Source organism: Corythoichthys intestinalis, chromosome 11 (genome assembly GCF_030265065.1).
Source record: "Corythoichthys intestinalis isolate RoL2023-P3 chromosome 11, ASM3026506v1, whole genome shotgun sequence".
Classification (NCBI taxonomy): Eukaryota; Metazoa; Chordata; class Actinopteri; order Syngnathiformes; family Syngnathidae; genus Corythoichthys; species Corythoichthys intestinalis.
Window position 1 is genome coordinate 17070106 of NC_080405.1, and position 16657 is coordinate 17086762.

General features: G+C 39.9%; 1 protein-coding gene across 5 annotated transcripts in view; it reads right to left on the reverse strand.

Annotated features, from left to right (window-relative positions):
* enox2 (ecto-NOX disulfide-thiol exchanger 2) overlaps positions 1–16657 on the reverse strand; it is a 388688-nt gene that overhangs the window by 25250 nt on the left and 346781 nt on the right. For all 5 annotated transcript variants that reach the window (XM_057849987.1, XM_057849983.1, XM_057849986.1 and 2 more), the window contains 3 exons: positions 12815–12929; positions 8247–8434; positions 934–1065 (listed from right to left, as the gene is read on the reverse strand). In XM_057849987.1, coding sequence (XP_057705970.1) covers positions 934–1065; positions 8247–8434; positions 12815–12929 — 435 coding nt within the window. The remainder of the gene's footprint in view (positions 1–933; positions 1066–8246; positions 8435–12814; positions 12930–16657) is intronic.

Genomic DNA, 16657 nt, shown 5'->3' on the forward strand with positions numbered 1-16657 from the left:
AATTTTGTTGGAAAACATTTTCTCACGAAAACACATTTCGGATGATGATATGTGTTGACAAAAATTAGCTGACCATGCCACAAAAATGTTATCGCTTTTGTCACATCTTTTTTATTTCAAATCAATTTGTCACAAAATCCTGACCTGATTGAGAGAAGCGGATGCCATTTCATGATTCAGCAGTGCGAAAATACCCTAAATCAGTTGTAGAAATCCAGACAACATTCAAAAACTGAAAATCTTTTGTCCAGTTATCAATATTTATTTTAAATAAACATTGTAATTGAGGACTTGTCTTTGTTTAGTCTGGTCTCTGAAAAATGAATGTGTCCGATCGGTACAGTTAATGCCCGAGTCGCGAGCTGACCATGAAAAGGAGACAGAGACACCCTGATAGAGGTCACCGGGTTTTGTTGGTCCTTAAATTTTGCAATTAAAACATTTTTGGCAGAGGAAACACCTCACAAGAAAAAACAAATAACAAATCAGTTCAACAAGGCCACAATGATTTCAAAGTGCCCCACAGCGATCGTTTTCAATATGGAACAGTCGCTTGGTTACGCAAACTACGTGCACGTGTGGCAAGATGCGATGTGGGCAAATGAATCGGCTCATTTGGTAGCAAAGTGCAGGAAAATGACGGCCCATTATAGAGCGTCTTTAAAAAGAAGGAAAAAAGCTAAAGTGGAGCTCGTTGGGAGGGAAACAAGAACATTAGAAGACTCAAGCGGCAAATCAGCACTCTTGCTGGGCTTGCTTCAGTCGTGCAGCACGGACAAGGAAGCCAAAAGAAATATACTACTGCTTGTATGAGTTTATTCAAATGAACAAGCTAAAATATGTAAAGGTGATAGTTAAAACCCATTCTTAATGTAGTTGGGAACAAAGGAAGATATTGTTTTGTTTTTAATGTGGATTGTGTGTGTGTGTTACCTGTGTCTTCTGTATGTTTTGGAGTCCTTCCTTCAGTGTGTGAACTTGATGTTTGAGCTGCTGTCTGTCCTCCAGACTCTTCTCCAACTCGCACTCCCGCTGCTTCAGCTCATCACGCATCTTCAAGAGTTGCTGCGATAAGAAGAATAAGAAGAACACTTTAATGCTGGAAGTTGTGCGTGTCCTTCGGTTGATCAATATTAAGCGTTTGAAACAGAAGTGAAGCAAAATGCGCTTGAAATGCAACATGAGAGTGTGTTAGAGCAACACAGGAAACTTGCAAACAAATACAAAAAGGGGTGATTTCTCCTTGATCGCTAACAAATATTCATATCGCAGGAACAAAGAGGGCCTCCTGTGGTGAGGAGACATTTCTCGAGACAGCGAAGTGTGGTGGGGGGTCTTTGCTAGTGCTCTTGCATGTTCGCTAATTTACCAGGAGGAAGGAGAGCGAGATGCGGATGGTCGACACGTGGACGCCCCGGCGAGGGAGACCAATTTGCAGCCTTCCAATTCATTTAATCTATTCACCTGCACAATATAAAAGGTAATTACTCTGCGAGCGGACATGAACAGCAGGACATGAATGGAGCGTCTGCTTTTAAAGCATAACACAGTGAGAGCAAGAAACCAGTAATGGGAGATGCGCTCGATGAAAAAATGACTTCAAAAGTAGGTTTAGTGCTTTAGAATATTAGCCATGATGTTCTTTTGAGGGTATTATCCTACTGCCAAGACAATGTGGCTGAAAAGAATTAAATATGTCACCCATTAAGTACTAATTATCTTGCCTAGGCTATGCTTCCTTTTGTCCATTTTGGCATCGTTTCAAAAGAAGCATATTAGGAATCTAAATGGAATAGTCAAAAAGAGGATTCAGCTAAATGATGATGTGCCTTTGCTCTTCTTTGTTTTTGTAGTAACACCACCACTGAAGAGGTCCGCAAAAGTGTCTATCCATCCAAGTTGAGACCAATCGCAGTTGTCATTGGGCAACATCCTGAGCTAGTGCTGTATAGTATGGTGACTAGGCCTGAACGATATTGGGAAAAACTATTGCTGCGATTTTTTTGGGGGGTTTACGATATATTGCGATATTATATTGCGACATTAAAAAAAAATTATATATATTTTTTTCAAGATATTTTCACAAGATGACTTAAATAGCTGTTTGGAAAGACTTTAGATCACCACAGTGTACAGTCATCCCTTGTTTTTCGCGGTTAATGGGGACCAGAACCCGCCGCGATAAGTGAAAAACCGCGAAGTAGCCCACCCCCCCATTTAAATTTTTTTTTTGTGTGTGTGTTTTTTGTGCTCACTGTATTTATTCAGATTTAGCATTGGAAAGAGATACATACAGGTTGACCCAAAACAAAGTTTACACTCAGTTGACTGCTTGTTTAAAAGCCATTGAAACATATCTAAATAGGTTGTCATGCTTAAGTGATTCATTAAGGTCACTCAGTGCAGCTGGTAATCTGTCGTTTCTACAATTCCTGTGCTTCTGCTGAAAATGAAGAAAACTTTAGCTGTACCTGAATTGCTGCGTGCCGGTCTGACACCTACTGAGATTGCAGCAAATCTGAGAATATCCAGATGTGCAGTCTACAAAGTTAAAAAGAAGCTGAAAGATATTGGAACAGCCTCACGAAAACCTGGGTCTGGAAGTGTCGATCTGTGCGGACCAAAAAGTTGATTGACAAGGTGATATGTGGCCACCCCAGAGTCCAGATCTCAATCCCCTGGATTATAGCATATGGGCAACTGTGGAGGACAGTGCCTGTAAGAAGCCACAAACTTCTGTGGCAGCCTTGGAGAGGTCCATTGTTAGATCTTGGGAAAAGATGACAGCATCCTACAAAAAGGAGCGTTCCGCAGGCGCCTGGAGGCTGTTTTGACACTTAAGGGAGGACACATTGAAAAATAGAGTGTACTGTACATGTTCTTTACAATAATGTATAATTTGTGATTCAATTCTAATTCTAAGCTGAATAAACATGGCATTTAAGTTGTATTATGGCAGTGTAAACTTTTTTTGGGGTAACCATGTATAAGACATGTTTTTTTCTCACTCCCCCCCAAAGTGATTTAAAAAATGTATATAAATAAATGGTTTTTAAGCACTTCAAATTTCATAATTATGATCAGTTTTAAACATAACTGTCCAACCAAATCATTTTTGAACAAGAATAAAGTACTGTAGCAGATAAATGCTTGGCTTTATTAAATGCTTCTGTTTATCTACTTTAGCTGTGACCGTTGAAGTGACATGTAGAACTTTCAAACTCCTCATGATCACTTCTGGCATTTAAATGTCTCCAACGTCCCCACAGTACACACATTCATTCCAGTGCGGCTTCCTTACAACTGTTTAACAAGTTAAACGATGATTGACAGATGCCCGTGTGAAGTCTGCTTCTTTGGCCAGATCAAAGCCATTGTTGTGCCGCAGTGACTGAGAGGATCAAAAGGCTGGGAGAGGGAGGGTAGGAGGCTGTGCGCAGACCAGAAAGTGAGGCGTATGTGGATAAAAAAAAAGAAAAACTATCGCACGTGCTTGCGATGGGACTATTGCACACACGCACATCGCGATGGCGATGTTTAAACGATATATCGTTCAGGCTTAATGGTGACATACAGTATACTTACCTGGCACGGCCAGACTGTTCTCCCTGTATTTTTCAAACACTGAGAGAAAAGTCTGGGAACCAGCCCATTAACGGCCTCTCGAGCAGGTACAAAATCAATCGACAAATCAGATTTGTTTATTTGCGTGACGTGTTCTTAACGAGCAACGTCACTCTTGCGCGTCGGAAGTCGTCTCCACAACAACACAGATGGTGAACAGGAGAGCCGAGAATATGTTCCAATCCACGGTAAAATCAGTTTTAAATGACCAAAAACACATTGACACGAGTCATTGACAACAGTCTGTCTCGCGCTAGCCATGTTGAATAAACTCCGCTCTCCTCGTATGTTTACTTCTGCGCGCAAGTCCCTCGTCCTGCCCTCGTCATTTTACTAACGTCACGTCTGCCCGTTGCTGATTGGTCCACTCCGCTGTCTGTTTGCTGTGGCTTGCTCCGCCCTGGAAATTGTATCCGCTGAATGGTGGCCAGACTCAATAGCTGGAACAGCGGTGAGTCTGGTGTACCAGGCAAACAGTATACTGCCAAACGATACAAACTTTCTATGGACATGTACGTCTCTTTTGTCATTATCTCCTAATCCTGAAATGCACACTTTGGCCAGCAGATGGAGCCCAAATTGCGGCTACTAACATTAATGGTTATTCCATATGCCACAGAAGTACCGCAAAGTGGCCTCAAGATGTCCACTAAATAGTTGGCGAATTGGCTCGCCCTACCAACAGTAACTGAGTAATCCACGCAAGACAATTGAAAACAGTAACACATAAAATCCACGCAAAACACAGACAATACAATTCGCTCCAATACGAATAGTAATTTATTATTAATTACAGTGTATCACAAAAGTGAGTACACCCCTCGCATTTCTTATTCTTATCTTTTCATGGGACAACACTGACAAAATGACACTTTGACACAATGAAAAGTAGTCTGTGTGCAGCTTATTAAATAGAGTTAATTTAGTTTCCCCTCAAAATATAGCCATTAAAATCTAAACCCCTAGCAACAAAAGTGAGTACACCCCTTAGAAACTACGTACATCCCTAAATGTCCAAATTGAGTACTGCTTGTCTTTTCCCCCCAAAATGTCATGTGACTCGATACAGGAGTGCTGTCAGCATTGCTGCAGAGATTGAAGTGGTGGGGGGTCAGCCTGTTAGTGCTCAGACCATACGCCACACTATACATCAAATTGGTGTGCATGACTGTCACCCCAGGAGGAAGCCTCTTCCGCTACACAAGAAAGCCAGCAAATAGTTTGCTGAAGACATGTCAACAAAGCACATGGATTACTGGAACCAAGTCCTCAGGTCTGATGAGACGGGCGGGCTAATGCTAACCTAATATACATCAATCTCAAAGTCAAAACCACTAGTCACAAGTATTAGTAGATAATTTTGATATTTTTACATTTGAGGTATTGTGCTGCTTCTGTTTACACTCAATGGTTTTAAGTTGCAGCACTACGTAATACAATTACCATTTGTGTAAGGCTGCAACAACTAAACGATTAAATCGATTAATGAATTAGTCGCAGACTAGTTTGATAATCGATTTTTGCCGGACCTATGAGCAGTCCCATTTGGGTCCCTTTTTGTGTGTAATGTGAGGGTACGCGCATGCAAGTGATAAGAGCAAGAGAGAGAGTTCACTGCTACACTCAGGTTGGGCTGCTGAATCAATAATATTACAAACCTTCAAAACTTAGATTGTTTTGTGTGTTGTTAGATCCAGTGTGCCTCCGTAAGAGGTGAGTAAATGAAGCCAATTGTATTGTTTGCATTCTTTGTTGATGATTACTACTTGGCACGGAGCGCTAGGCTATGTGATTACAGTAATCATTGCCTAAAGTGTCAAGTTGTAATGTGTTTTGGAGAAGCATATTATCACTTTAGTTATTGTTAGATAGTAAAGTTGTCGCATTTCAACCCATTCATAAAACAGCTTCGTCTCCTTACAACATAAACTCCCTTTCAAACTGTAAATTGTCATAACAGAGAGTGTGCTTTGAATTTTGGATTGTATATATCGGGGGTCGACAACCCATGTCTTGAGAGCCGCATGTGGCTCTTTAGCGCTGCCCTAGTGGCTCCCTGGAGCGTTTCAAAAATGCTTGAAAATGAAAAAAGATGAGGGAGGGAAACATAATTTTCTGTTTTAACATGGTTTTTGTCGGAGGACAAACATGACACAAACAATCTTACCGTTTTCCAATGCTGTAAAAATGTGTAAAATAAATATCATATTTCAACATTTCTGTCAAGGAAGATTTGCGTCATAGCCTGCGATGCAAGTTTTTATCAGCAGGGCGGTTGTTGTAAACAAACTGAGGGCTATATGATGGGACATGGATTCCATTGAAGAGGAAAAGAGAAATAAAACTGAGGAGAACAGAGGATTCAACGTTTCTTGAGCCGAATCAATTGCATTCATTGCCAATGTGGAAGGATTTTCAGAATGTTTGCTCTGTAGCGAGAAGTTGTCAAATCACAAAAGGAGTAATGTAGAAAGACATTTGCAGGGAAGGCATACTACTTTTGCAGCCGAGTACCCGGTAAGTGTGATTACATTACTTCTGGACAAAAATAGTGCAAAAATAGATTTGAAAAGTGGATTGCATCTCCAAACTCCACTACTGTTGCGAGTTTTGTTGCAACACGGGATAAATAAAGAGTGGAAAACCATTCACAGATGGTGACTGGTGAACGAAGGAGTCATTCATCAACATATCAAAACACCCATTTGCAGACTTCAAAAACAAAACCGAGATAATACAGAAAATCAGTGAAGGAAGGGGCCATAAAAATGACAGGCAACTTCACCAATCATCAAATCAAGGACATTAATTCAGCGGCAGAATACTCTGTGATAAGTCGTGTGATGTGATCGATATTGAACACCCATCGTTTTTATGCAGGTACGTGAACTCAGATTATATACTTTACCTTTTCAAAAGGGTGCTGTTTTATTTATTTATAAATGCAGGCTGCGTTTTGTTGCACAATGTTTGTTGCCCACATAAGGGGCACGTTATGCACATTCTATTTTGTTGTTTTTTCGAATCTTCAAAATACAAATGACATAAAAATTCGGATTTCTTTATTGGATTTCTTAAATTTTATTAAAGCAATTAAACATAATTCATTAATATTGTAATGGAATTCATCTTGAGGCAGTATCGGACAACAACAAGTAGTCACGTGGTGCGTCATTCTCTATAGAATGCATTGCAAGGAAAATAAATATTTAATCATGAAGGCTCATTATGTATTTATAGCCACATTAGTCATTTTAATAGTAGGTTAATCCAGCTAATATAGATACAGACAACATGTGTTGCCTTCATTATAATGCTTATATAAGGCTTTTAATTTTCTGCGGCTCCAGACATATTAGTTTTTGGTTATTTTGGCCTAATATGGCTCTTCCAACATTTTGGGTTGACGAACCCTTGTATATATGAACAAGTGTTTGATAAAGAAAACTGATTCATTACTGTCTGCCTCCTCCTTATTCAGTTTTGTTGTTTAGTTTGTTCAAAGAAAATAAATTTACGCAATTCATATCAGCACTTTGCCCACAAGAAAAATAAAATGTCAATCAGCAGCACTTTTTATAAAAATTTGAATGAACAGGATTTAGTCTGATATGTGTACTGAGAATTTTTTTGTTTTACACTCAGAACCTTTATTAAAAAGCGTTAACAGTTTTATGTATTTAAAACAGTACAGTTGTTGACTACAGTTAAGTCAGGAAGCTGTAATAAAATATTTTTAAAGAAAATAGTTATCCGTTTTGTCTTCATTGTTAATTACAACATTCCTAAAACAACTTCAAGTTAAACTGTGAAGGTAATTGAAAAAAGTGACATTTACCCCTTTAATCGTTGAAATAATTGTCATATTAATCGAATTGTTAGTTTCACCCCTACATTGGTGGCAGGTCAGCTTAATAAATGAGAAGAATAAAATTACCGGTGTTGATCGTTTCCTTAGTTTGAATGTTGTAAGTGGTAATATGCCAACGTTACTGTGTGGTCAATGTCATCTTTAGAGCAACTCTAATAATAAAAAAATAAACAAAATAAATAAATAAAAACAACCAACCATTCACACTGAAATTCACACTGGCAGACAACTTGGAATAGGACACACTTCTGGGATGTGGGTGGACGCAGGAGTACTCGTGTAAACACAGGGTAAATATGCAGATGTCACACAGCAAGCAAAACTAAGCAACATAAATGCAAATACGATTATCTCATTGGATGCCATTGACAGCGATAGACGTCCAATCCATATGAACTGGGAGGGTTGGCAGCGAAATTTGCTGCCAGATCCCTCAGTCCAAATGATTTGGACGGCTCAACTAATTCATTTGTCGATCATCTTCAAAGGTACTGCAAGAATTAAACACATATATATGTACAGAAAACTAGAATGTGAATAATACATCACATTATATCTTCATATCGATAATTGTGATGTTTTTTTTTCTCTCTCTCCACATTCAAAATCCAATTCCAAACTTAATGGAAGAGTGTCACATGATTTGAATGGCTGTCTCTACATGTATGCTCATATGGCAACCAGTACAGAGTGTAATCTGCATCAAACCTTTTATAATGGTTAGCATCTTCATAACGTGCGTGGGTTTTACCTTCTGCATGCCTTGCAGCGCCTGCTGGAGGAAGCTGAGCTGCTGAGTGTGCGTGCTGTCTTCCTCGCTCCTCATTGGCTGATTCTTGCCTTGCTCCTGCTTGAGCAGCTCCACCTCGTTACGGTAAGCGTCCAGCTGACAGCGCAGTGAGTCGTTCTCTTCCTTCAAGGCCTCGGCTTGAAGCACGCCTGCGCAAACGTTAACAGAAAAACGAGAAAATGACGCAGGGTAAAACATTGCAATTTCGATATTTCCAAGACTGTCAAGCACCCGTGGGGAACATGCTATCAACTAGGTGAGAAAATGATATTGAGCCAGACTTGACTATTTCCATGGGGAGCAATCAAAAGGCTTAATTTAAACCCCAGACAAGGAGAAAAAAAGCTCCCAGGTGGTGGAAGGGCACATGGTAGCTCACCATCAAATGTGAGGATCTGACCTTTAAAAAGAATGATGGGTATTCTTTTACTACAGTTATTTTGTGTTGTCGCAATGGCTTAAAGAATTTGACAGAAACCAGCCAGAAGGCATAGCCAATTGAGTTTTCTGTCTAGATGCGCTGCCGTGGAAATGTGAAAGATGGTAAACGGGAATAGAGCTATGTTTGTAGAAGTATTTTGTTTTGCAGTTAACGGCAATAATAACAAGGAGCGCAAGTCCAATTAGTTGACGAATTGTTTAAAAAAACAAAACAAAGTAAACCAAGTGATTACCAAAATAACCGTTTGTTGAAGCTCTAGTTCACATTTTTATTGAAAATAAATATTCACGGGACAGGGTGGCAGTTATTATTGTGATTTTGTTGAAGATCAGACAATACATTAGTTTGATTTGCCAAATGATGCAGAAATTGGGAATTTTTCAACTACTGTTTGTTTCCTCACACAGAAGAGAATACATTATTTCGTGTTGACCAACAACCAGCAGTGGGAGTAACTGATTAATGGTTGAGTCAGGGGCAGAGCTTCGGGGGCGCTGGCGGTGCGGCTGCACCCTGGTCTCTCGGGTTTGCAGGCCTAAAGGGGGCCTGGGTGGGAGAGAGCACAGTCTAAAATGCATGCTTGAGGTTTTGCTTGGGTTTAGCTTGTGTAAAGAAATGCAACGGGGACACGCACACAGTGCCAGTAACGGGTCGCACTCTCCCTGCTACCACCCAGGATTTGTTCCGCCACTCGGTTAAGTACTACATATATGGCGGAAAACACAGACAAGGCTTGAAAAGCAGTTTCTGCTCTTGCACCCCTCTTCAAAATAAACTGCTGTATTTTAAGCCAAAATAACTGTTGTGTTTGATAGAGCAATATATCTATATGCTGCCATAGCAGTTTCTTGGCGTATTCAGCCCCTGAACTATTTTTTTATTTGTCCGTTTTACCCTGGAGACCCCCGTTTACACCGCACAACCGCTTTTGTTTAACCCAGCCATAAAAAGAAGGTAATTATTTATATTCATTATTCAAAATGTCTGTCATTTTTAGCTCAGAATCATGAATTGATGTCTAATATTTAGTTTAAAAAATGCCTTTATAAAACCTTTCACTCACAAACTTTCAAGCGAATTACGTCACAATGAAAAAAATTGTCAACAGATATCTACCTCATAACTATCGCTTAATTGTATTTTTGTTGTTGTTACTGTCGCATTTTCTGTTGCATTTTTCAATATTTTAGATGATAATCGAAAGAAAAATTGAAAAAAACAAAAACAACAAAAGACCTTTAAAAAGGTAAATATTTGAAAAAGAAAATCTTGACCACTCCTTGTTGTCTGTGACTTATGTATTGCGACCCTTGTTATTTTACCGTGTTTCACCCATAAAATCCCCACAAAGTCCGGCTGTGGCCATTCACAGCTGTGTCTTGACACTCGGTTTCCAGGGTAAAACGGACATATTAAAAATAGTTTTGGGGTTTAATACGCCATGAATCTGCTATGGCAGCATATAGACATATTGTTCTATCAAACACAACAGTTCTTTTGGCTTAAAATACAACAGTTTATTTTAACGAGGGGTGCAAGAGCAGGAACTGCTTTTTCAGTCTTGTCTGTGTCCTTGGACAAAAATACATGCTTGATTTGTTGGATGCCTATGAAGCATCTAGACCCCTAAGCTCGTCTGGAACCTGTCTCCTGTATGTTCCAAGAAGGGGTGAGGCAGCATTTAGTTATGCTCCTTACCTCTGGAACAAGTTAGTTCTGAAGTGTGCTTAAACGTTTAGCTCTTTTAAATCAGGGCTAAAAACACTTTTGTTTATCACAGCATATCCATAACTCTCTATAGATTTCAAATTTCAAACCGTTTGCTTTTTATTCAGTTTATGTTTAATTTTATTTCCTGTTTCATTTGTCTTTGTTTTAACTTTCTGTTCATTTAATGTGATATTTATGAATCATTTTATCTCTGCTCGTGGATCGTCATGTGATGTAAAGCACTTTAAATGGCCTTGTGTTAAATTGTGCTATACAAATAAATTTGCCTTGCCTTGCCCATATTTTTCTGCTTCGATGGGTAGCCAGAGAACTATTAGGAGACAGATAAGGATAAAGGCTTCATTGACATAACACTGTCCCAATAATAAACAGGCGGGGAGATGCTTTTGGGAAAATAAATAGAAATCATTGCATAGGACATTGAGTGTAAACAGAAAGACTATTTGAGAATCCCTCAAAAAAAAAAAACAAACAAAAAAAAAAAACATAAAAGTTAACTGTCTTTAGATTTGTTGGTATTTGTTTTAACCAAGCAGCCATTATCATTATACCATTTGTGAGATACCTTAAAATGGGTTTTAGGGTGGAAAAGGACAGATTTGGGCTAATTTTTCATTTTCCTAATGTAAAGCTCATGCCTACAGTGAACATCTGCAAGACGTTTTCATAATGGTAATGCAAAATCCATCTTTCTAGTATTCATTCCTTTGCTAAAGCAGATGTGGTGGGCTGGAGTCTATCCGGGACACCTTTAAATTCAATATCCTTCACAACCCATGATCAACAGCAGATTACCGCCTTCTGAAAAGATGGGATAATCCCAGAGTGTTTTGTCCGCCAGATCTCCACTGGACATATGACCCGACCTATCGAACAGAGCCAAAGGATGGTTTATTGTGTGCTCGTCTACAGGGAAGTCAACTGGAAGACGGGTAGAAAAGCTCTTTGGGGAAAGTCGAGCAACATGCTGAGGGGGAGATAAGAGCCATCATGTGAGTGAAAGTGTATGGTTTGCAGTGTGTATTTATGAACTTTGTGTCGAGCACTGTTAATCAACATTCACTGGGGAAGATTGTAGTCTTCTGGCAGGTTTGGAGGTGAGAAGTATTGATCTGAGGTGTCAAACACGCGCTGGGATTTGGCCCGTTTGTTATTTAACAGGCACCGTTTACAGACTCGCAGGCATCCGCGATGGAGTTCACGCTACATGCACATGCGGCCGGGTCTTTCGTTTTTCTATATCGTAGTCTGACGCAGCTCACTGATCAATGCCTAAAGAGGATGAGCGCTGGGGTTGTGGGTGACACCTTTAAAGGTCAATAGAAATGGTGGAGTTAACGAGTGAACTCATGGAATCAAGCAAGACTACTAGACGTTTGACAACAAAAGAAATAAAGATCATTATGTTGCAGGTCGGAGTTGCAGAGAACACCTATAATAAAGGCTCACATTTTCTGCTGCCTTTATGGACTGCAGTAGAAAGTGAAAACGGGCGTAAACTAGCAGGAGCAATGGTTGGGGATCATTTAATTTATTGGCTGCCATTGATGAGGTCTATTCCATTTTCACTGAGAAAAGCGAATAATCGCTGCCAGCCTCACCCACTCAAAATGGATTGGACGTCTGTCATTGTAAATGGCAGACAATGAGTTAAAAAGAATTATTGCATTGAATCAATGTATTATACGAACAACCCGCAGAGCACGATTAATTGAGGCGTGAAGGAGGCAAAGTTTGTAAGCAATTTAGGTAAAAAATGTATTGAATAATTGCCTTTTTTTCAGGCCTAACTAGTTTGTTGCCTGAAAAAGCTGCAATAGAGGACAAATTTGAGTTAACAGGAAGGATGTTTGTGGGTTAGGGGGAAAAAAAGTGTTGCATAATGGATGAAACAGTGTAGCAACAACCATGTTAATTAGCCCAGCTACACAATCGCAAACTGAAAATCAGGACAACGATGAGGCCAGGAGGAAGTGAAAGTTATAGTTTGGCCGGCAGATTTAGCGGCACATTTCCATTTTTTGTGACTTCAGAAACAGCAGCCTTAAATCTATCCAAGACCAAAAGTTGCTGGCAGCTTTGACCAGTTTCACACGCACTTCCACACATTTTGAACGTGTTGTCTTCAAGCCTGAAAGGTGATAAAGGGCTGAAAGTGTTTATGGCAGTGATGCTGTTTTCCACGTCTAAAAATCAGCATCTTACATTCTAGTCTATAAAAGTCAAGAACAAAGGTCGCCTGAGATGAACTGAAACTGCGTTAGTGCTGCTGTTTTGGTTAGCAACACGGGTACGAAATGAGCAATGCAGCTATCACTCATCCAGACAGATGTTTACTGCTCACTGAGAGGCGCACCTGAGTCCTCTGAGTCTTTGCTGTCTGGCGCCTCCTCCATGTCGTCGTCGGACATCTCCATCTCCTCCTCGCGCCGGATGTCCATCAGCTGCTCATTGTGCATATTTCGAATCTCCTGGAACGCAAAGAGACGGCTGCGTCAAGACTTGATTTGGCAGCGCTGCCATTACAAGAGAGAGAGCGACAATGATGGCAGGGCTGACTCTAACTCATCTCTGCAGAAAACTGGCTGAGTCCTGAGCTTGAGCTTTTTTTCTTTTCAGCTTTGCACATTAAATTTGGATCACAGATATTACTTCATATGCACATTAAATTTGGATCACAGATATTACTTCATCCATGGTGAGAAAATTTAACGCATCTGTTCTGATCTTCAGTTTACACGAGCACCAGTTTTATTTATAAAACAGTAAAAGGCAGCAATAGCAGTCATCTTGCTGTGTGTTCAAGCAGCAGTCTTAGAATTTTGTTTATAGAAATTCATGTCAGTTAGATACAAACAGTGACATGTGGCCATTGGGTTTCCACCTCTGTTCTGTGTTTGTGTGTGTGTGTGTGTGTGTGGGGGGGGGGGGGGGCCTCCATTGAGAGGCAATCTACAACACATGCAGGGAGAAGATCCTATGCCCCCAGCAATCCAACACAAATTTACACATTTTTACAATCCCCTCTCTTATTGAGGGAAAGGTCCCCCCCCCCCCAGTTCTTAACAGACCAGCAAGGGCGGCTGTAATATCATAAAGTAGGATGTGCTGTGGTCTCAGGCAAGCTCGTCTACCCATATGGATTATTGGCCTTGGAACAGTTGTAGGTCCTCTGTATCAAACTACAGTATGCCTCGAGCACACACTTCCTCTGTTGCCTCATTCGTTGCCAGGCTCTCCCACTCAAAATGGACTCGATGACTTGCGCCGTCAATGACAGCCAATGAATTATAATGAGTGCTGTCTAACGTAGGGGTGTGACAAAATATCGAAATGGTGATATATCGTGATACTTTGTATCCCAAAAGGTTCTCGATGTGCTCCTGCCAAGAATCGAGATATCATTTAAAAAGGTGTCAATGTCTAAAATAAAAATAAAAATGAACGAACAAGTTGCTACTAAAATCTTCCACCATAATAGTGTCTCAGTTAACCCTAAAGCTGCATTGACGGTGCTTGACGCCCAATCCATCTAGACTGGGAACGTTCGTTTGTTCGAAACCAGAGCATTCACAGTGATTCTGTCCGATTTTCAGTGCATTTACAGGTATGTTGCTGTTCATTTTAGGGCATATACAGGTCAGTTTCAGTTGAGTTTGAGTCACTCCTATTCATTTGGGTGATTCCCAGGCAGGGGCGTTACCGGGGGGGGGGGGGGGGGGGGGGACGCCCCAAAGAAAACTGGATGTAGTGCTAACCGCGTATGGCAGACATGTCCAAAGTCCGGCCCGGGGGCCAAATGCGGCCCTTGGTCAAATTTCATCCGGCCCCCAGCCTCTGTCATAATAATCATTAACATCTGGCCCGCACATACTGGGTGGTATTGGTCAGCTGTACTGCTACCAGCATATGAAGTAGCTTACACACTAAGTGCTGCTCCTCATTTACCCACTAAAAGGCAGCAGCACTCTAAGCAACATTACCCCGTGTGACTCTTTACTCCCAATTTTCTAAAATGGCGACAATCAACAAAAACTGTTGACTGCGACGGCCGATGCTTCAGGGATAGGTGGAAAAAGGACTATTTCTTCACTAATATACGCAACAGCTGTGTCTGCCTCATTTGCAAAGAGACAGTGCGCTGTTTTTAAATAGTTCACGCTGTCATGTACGAAAAGATTACAGGGGAGAGAAATTGAAGCAACTTGAAGCTAGTTTAATTTTACAGCAGCATTATTACATTACATATAAGAGCAGTATTTCGCAAGAGCCCGAGAGTCGAAAGAGAACGCCACAAAGGCTAGTTGCGAGATTGTTGAAATTATTCATTTTAAAAATTAGAGCTGCAGCTATCGATTATTTTAGTAGTCAATTAATCGATCAACTAGTTAGTTCGAATAATCGAGTAATCGGATAAGGAACACGAAAAATTAAAATACCTGAGCTGAGCCTCAAATGGTATAAAAAAATAAATAAGGATCGACAAAAGAACAATGGCTAACTTACATAGCAAATGTCTGCTAGCTTAAGTGCTTTAAAACACTAACGGTTTTTTGTTTTTACAATGCTCTTGACAAATGGTTGAGAAACATATTCCCACAAAAAAAAAGAAAAACAACTGTTAAATATACCAATAACCTAAATTACGAATGCATAAAAAAAACCATTAGCTCAAACAAAAACTTGGCTTATGTTGGTTTTAACATGGAGCAGCTGGATTCAGACATGTGAAATAAGGCAGACTAGAGGGCAGTTTATCACTTTAATTAAACGAATACTCGAAGAAGCAAAATTTTAATTCGAATCTTTTTTCTTTAATCGAATACTGAAGTTAATCGATTAATAAAGCAAATGTGACACACAGAATGGCTTGCTAAAATTTCCTTAAATATATTGTTCTATGTAAAGGACGTCAGCCAAGGTCGGCCCCCAACATTTTTACCACACCAAATCTGGCCCCCTTTGCAAAAAGTTTGGACACCCCTGGCGTATGGTATCCTATTCATATAGTACTGATGTGAAGTTTTAACTTTTGCGTTGTTACCTTAAAATAAAAAAAAAAAAAAAAAGAAATGTTGGTTTTGTTGTTAGGGGGCGCTACAGATATTTACGCATATTTAGTTTTTTTTTTTTCTTTTCCATTTTATCAAAGTTTTCACTAGTGTTCACCTGGCTGTTGAGTTTGGTTTGAGTTTGAGTCAAAATAGGGCTCAAAGTGTCAGCGGGACAAAGAATGACTGCTAAAGGGGTGCTACATATTGTATTTCGAATTTGTCTTTACACGGTATCAAATATTGCACCTGTCTTGACCTGCCTAACGATTTTGGTGCATTTTAAAGCATTCTAAGGGGGTCAAATTGAGCTCAAAGGGGCTGTGGAACAAAGAATAACTAGAATAATAATGATAAAACCGAGGAACCACAATTAAAAGGGGCTGTGGAACAAAGAATAACGAGAGTAATAATAATGAAAACCGAGGAACCACAATTATTTATCTAAAAAAACATTGTCCCCAAACTATGGCCCGCCTCCACATTTGGTTCAGCCCCCCCCCCCCCTTTTTTTTTACTTGAGTTATTTATTTCCTGGCTTTTTCTGTGAAGAACCCAGAAAGGGTTATTTGGTTATTATCTATTTAATTAATAGTGTTATTACTATATTATATTATATTATTATTATTTTTTAAAATTTTATTTACTTTTGTTCCGTGAAGAATCCAGAAAGGGTTCTTTGATTGTGGCTTTCTGAAAAACAATAAATTTTTACATTTAGGCACTCCTGCAATCGTTACACTTTTTCTGTTACAAACTGACCCCGCCCCTCATCAGAGAAGGGAAAAGTTATGTGGCCCTCACAGGAAAAAGTTTGGGGACCCCTGGTTTAGACCAAATCACAACTACAGTTATCTCAAGGAGAAAACATGTTTTAAGGTGCAGTAGCCCTGTGCTGGATTTCAACCTACTTGAGCATTGTAGCTTTTTTGTTTTTTTTGCCCCCCCCGGTAAGATTAATGCCCACCCACACGTGGCATCCTGGTAACACCACTGTTCCCAGGTCACTTCCTGTTCTGTAACTCAAAATAAACAGAATGAGATCCATTAAATACCCCAAAACCAACAGAAAGTAACTGAAAATCAACAGGAAAATGAAAACCCGAAATGACCCGAAATTATCTAATTGCCTGTCATTGGCTGCCACT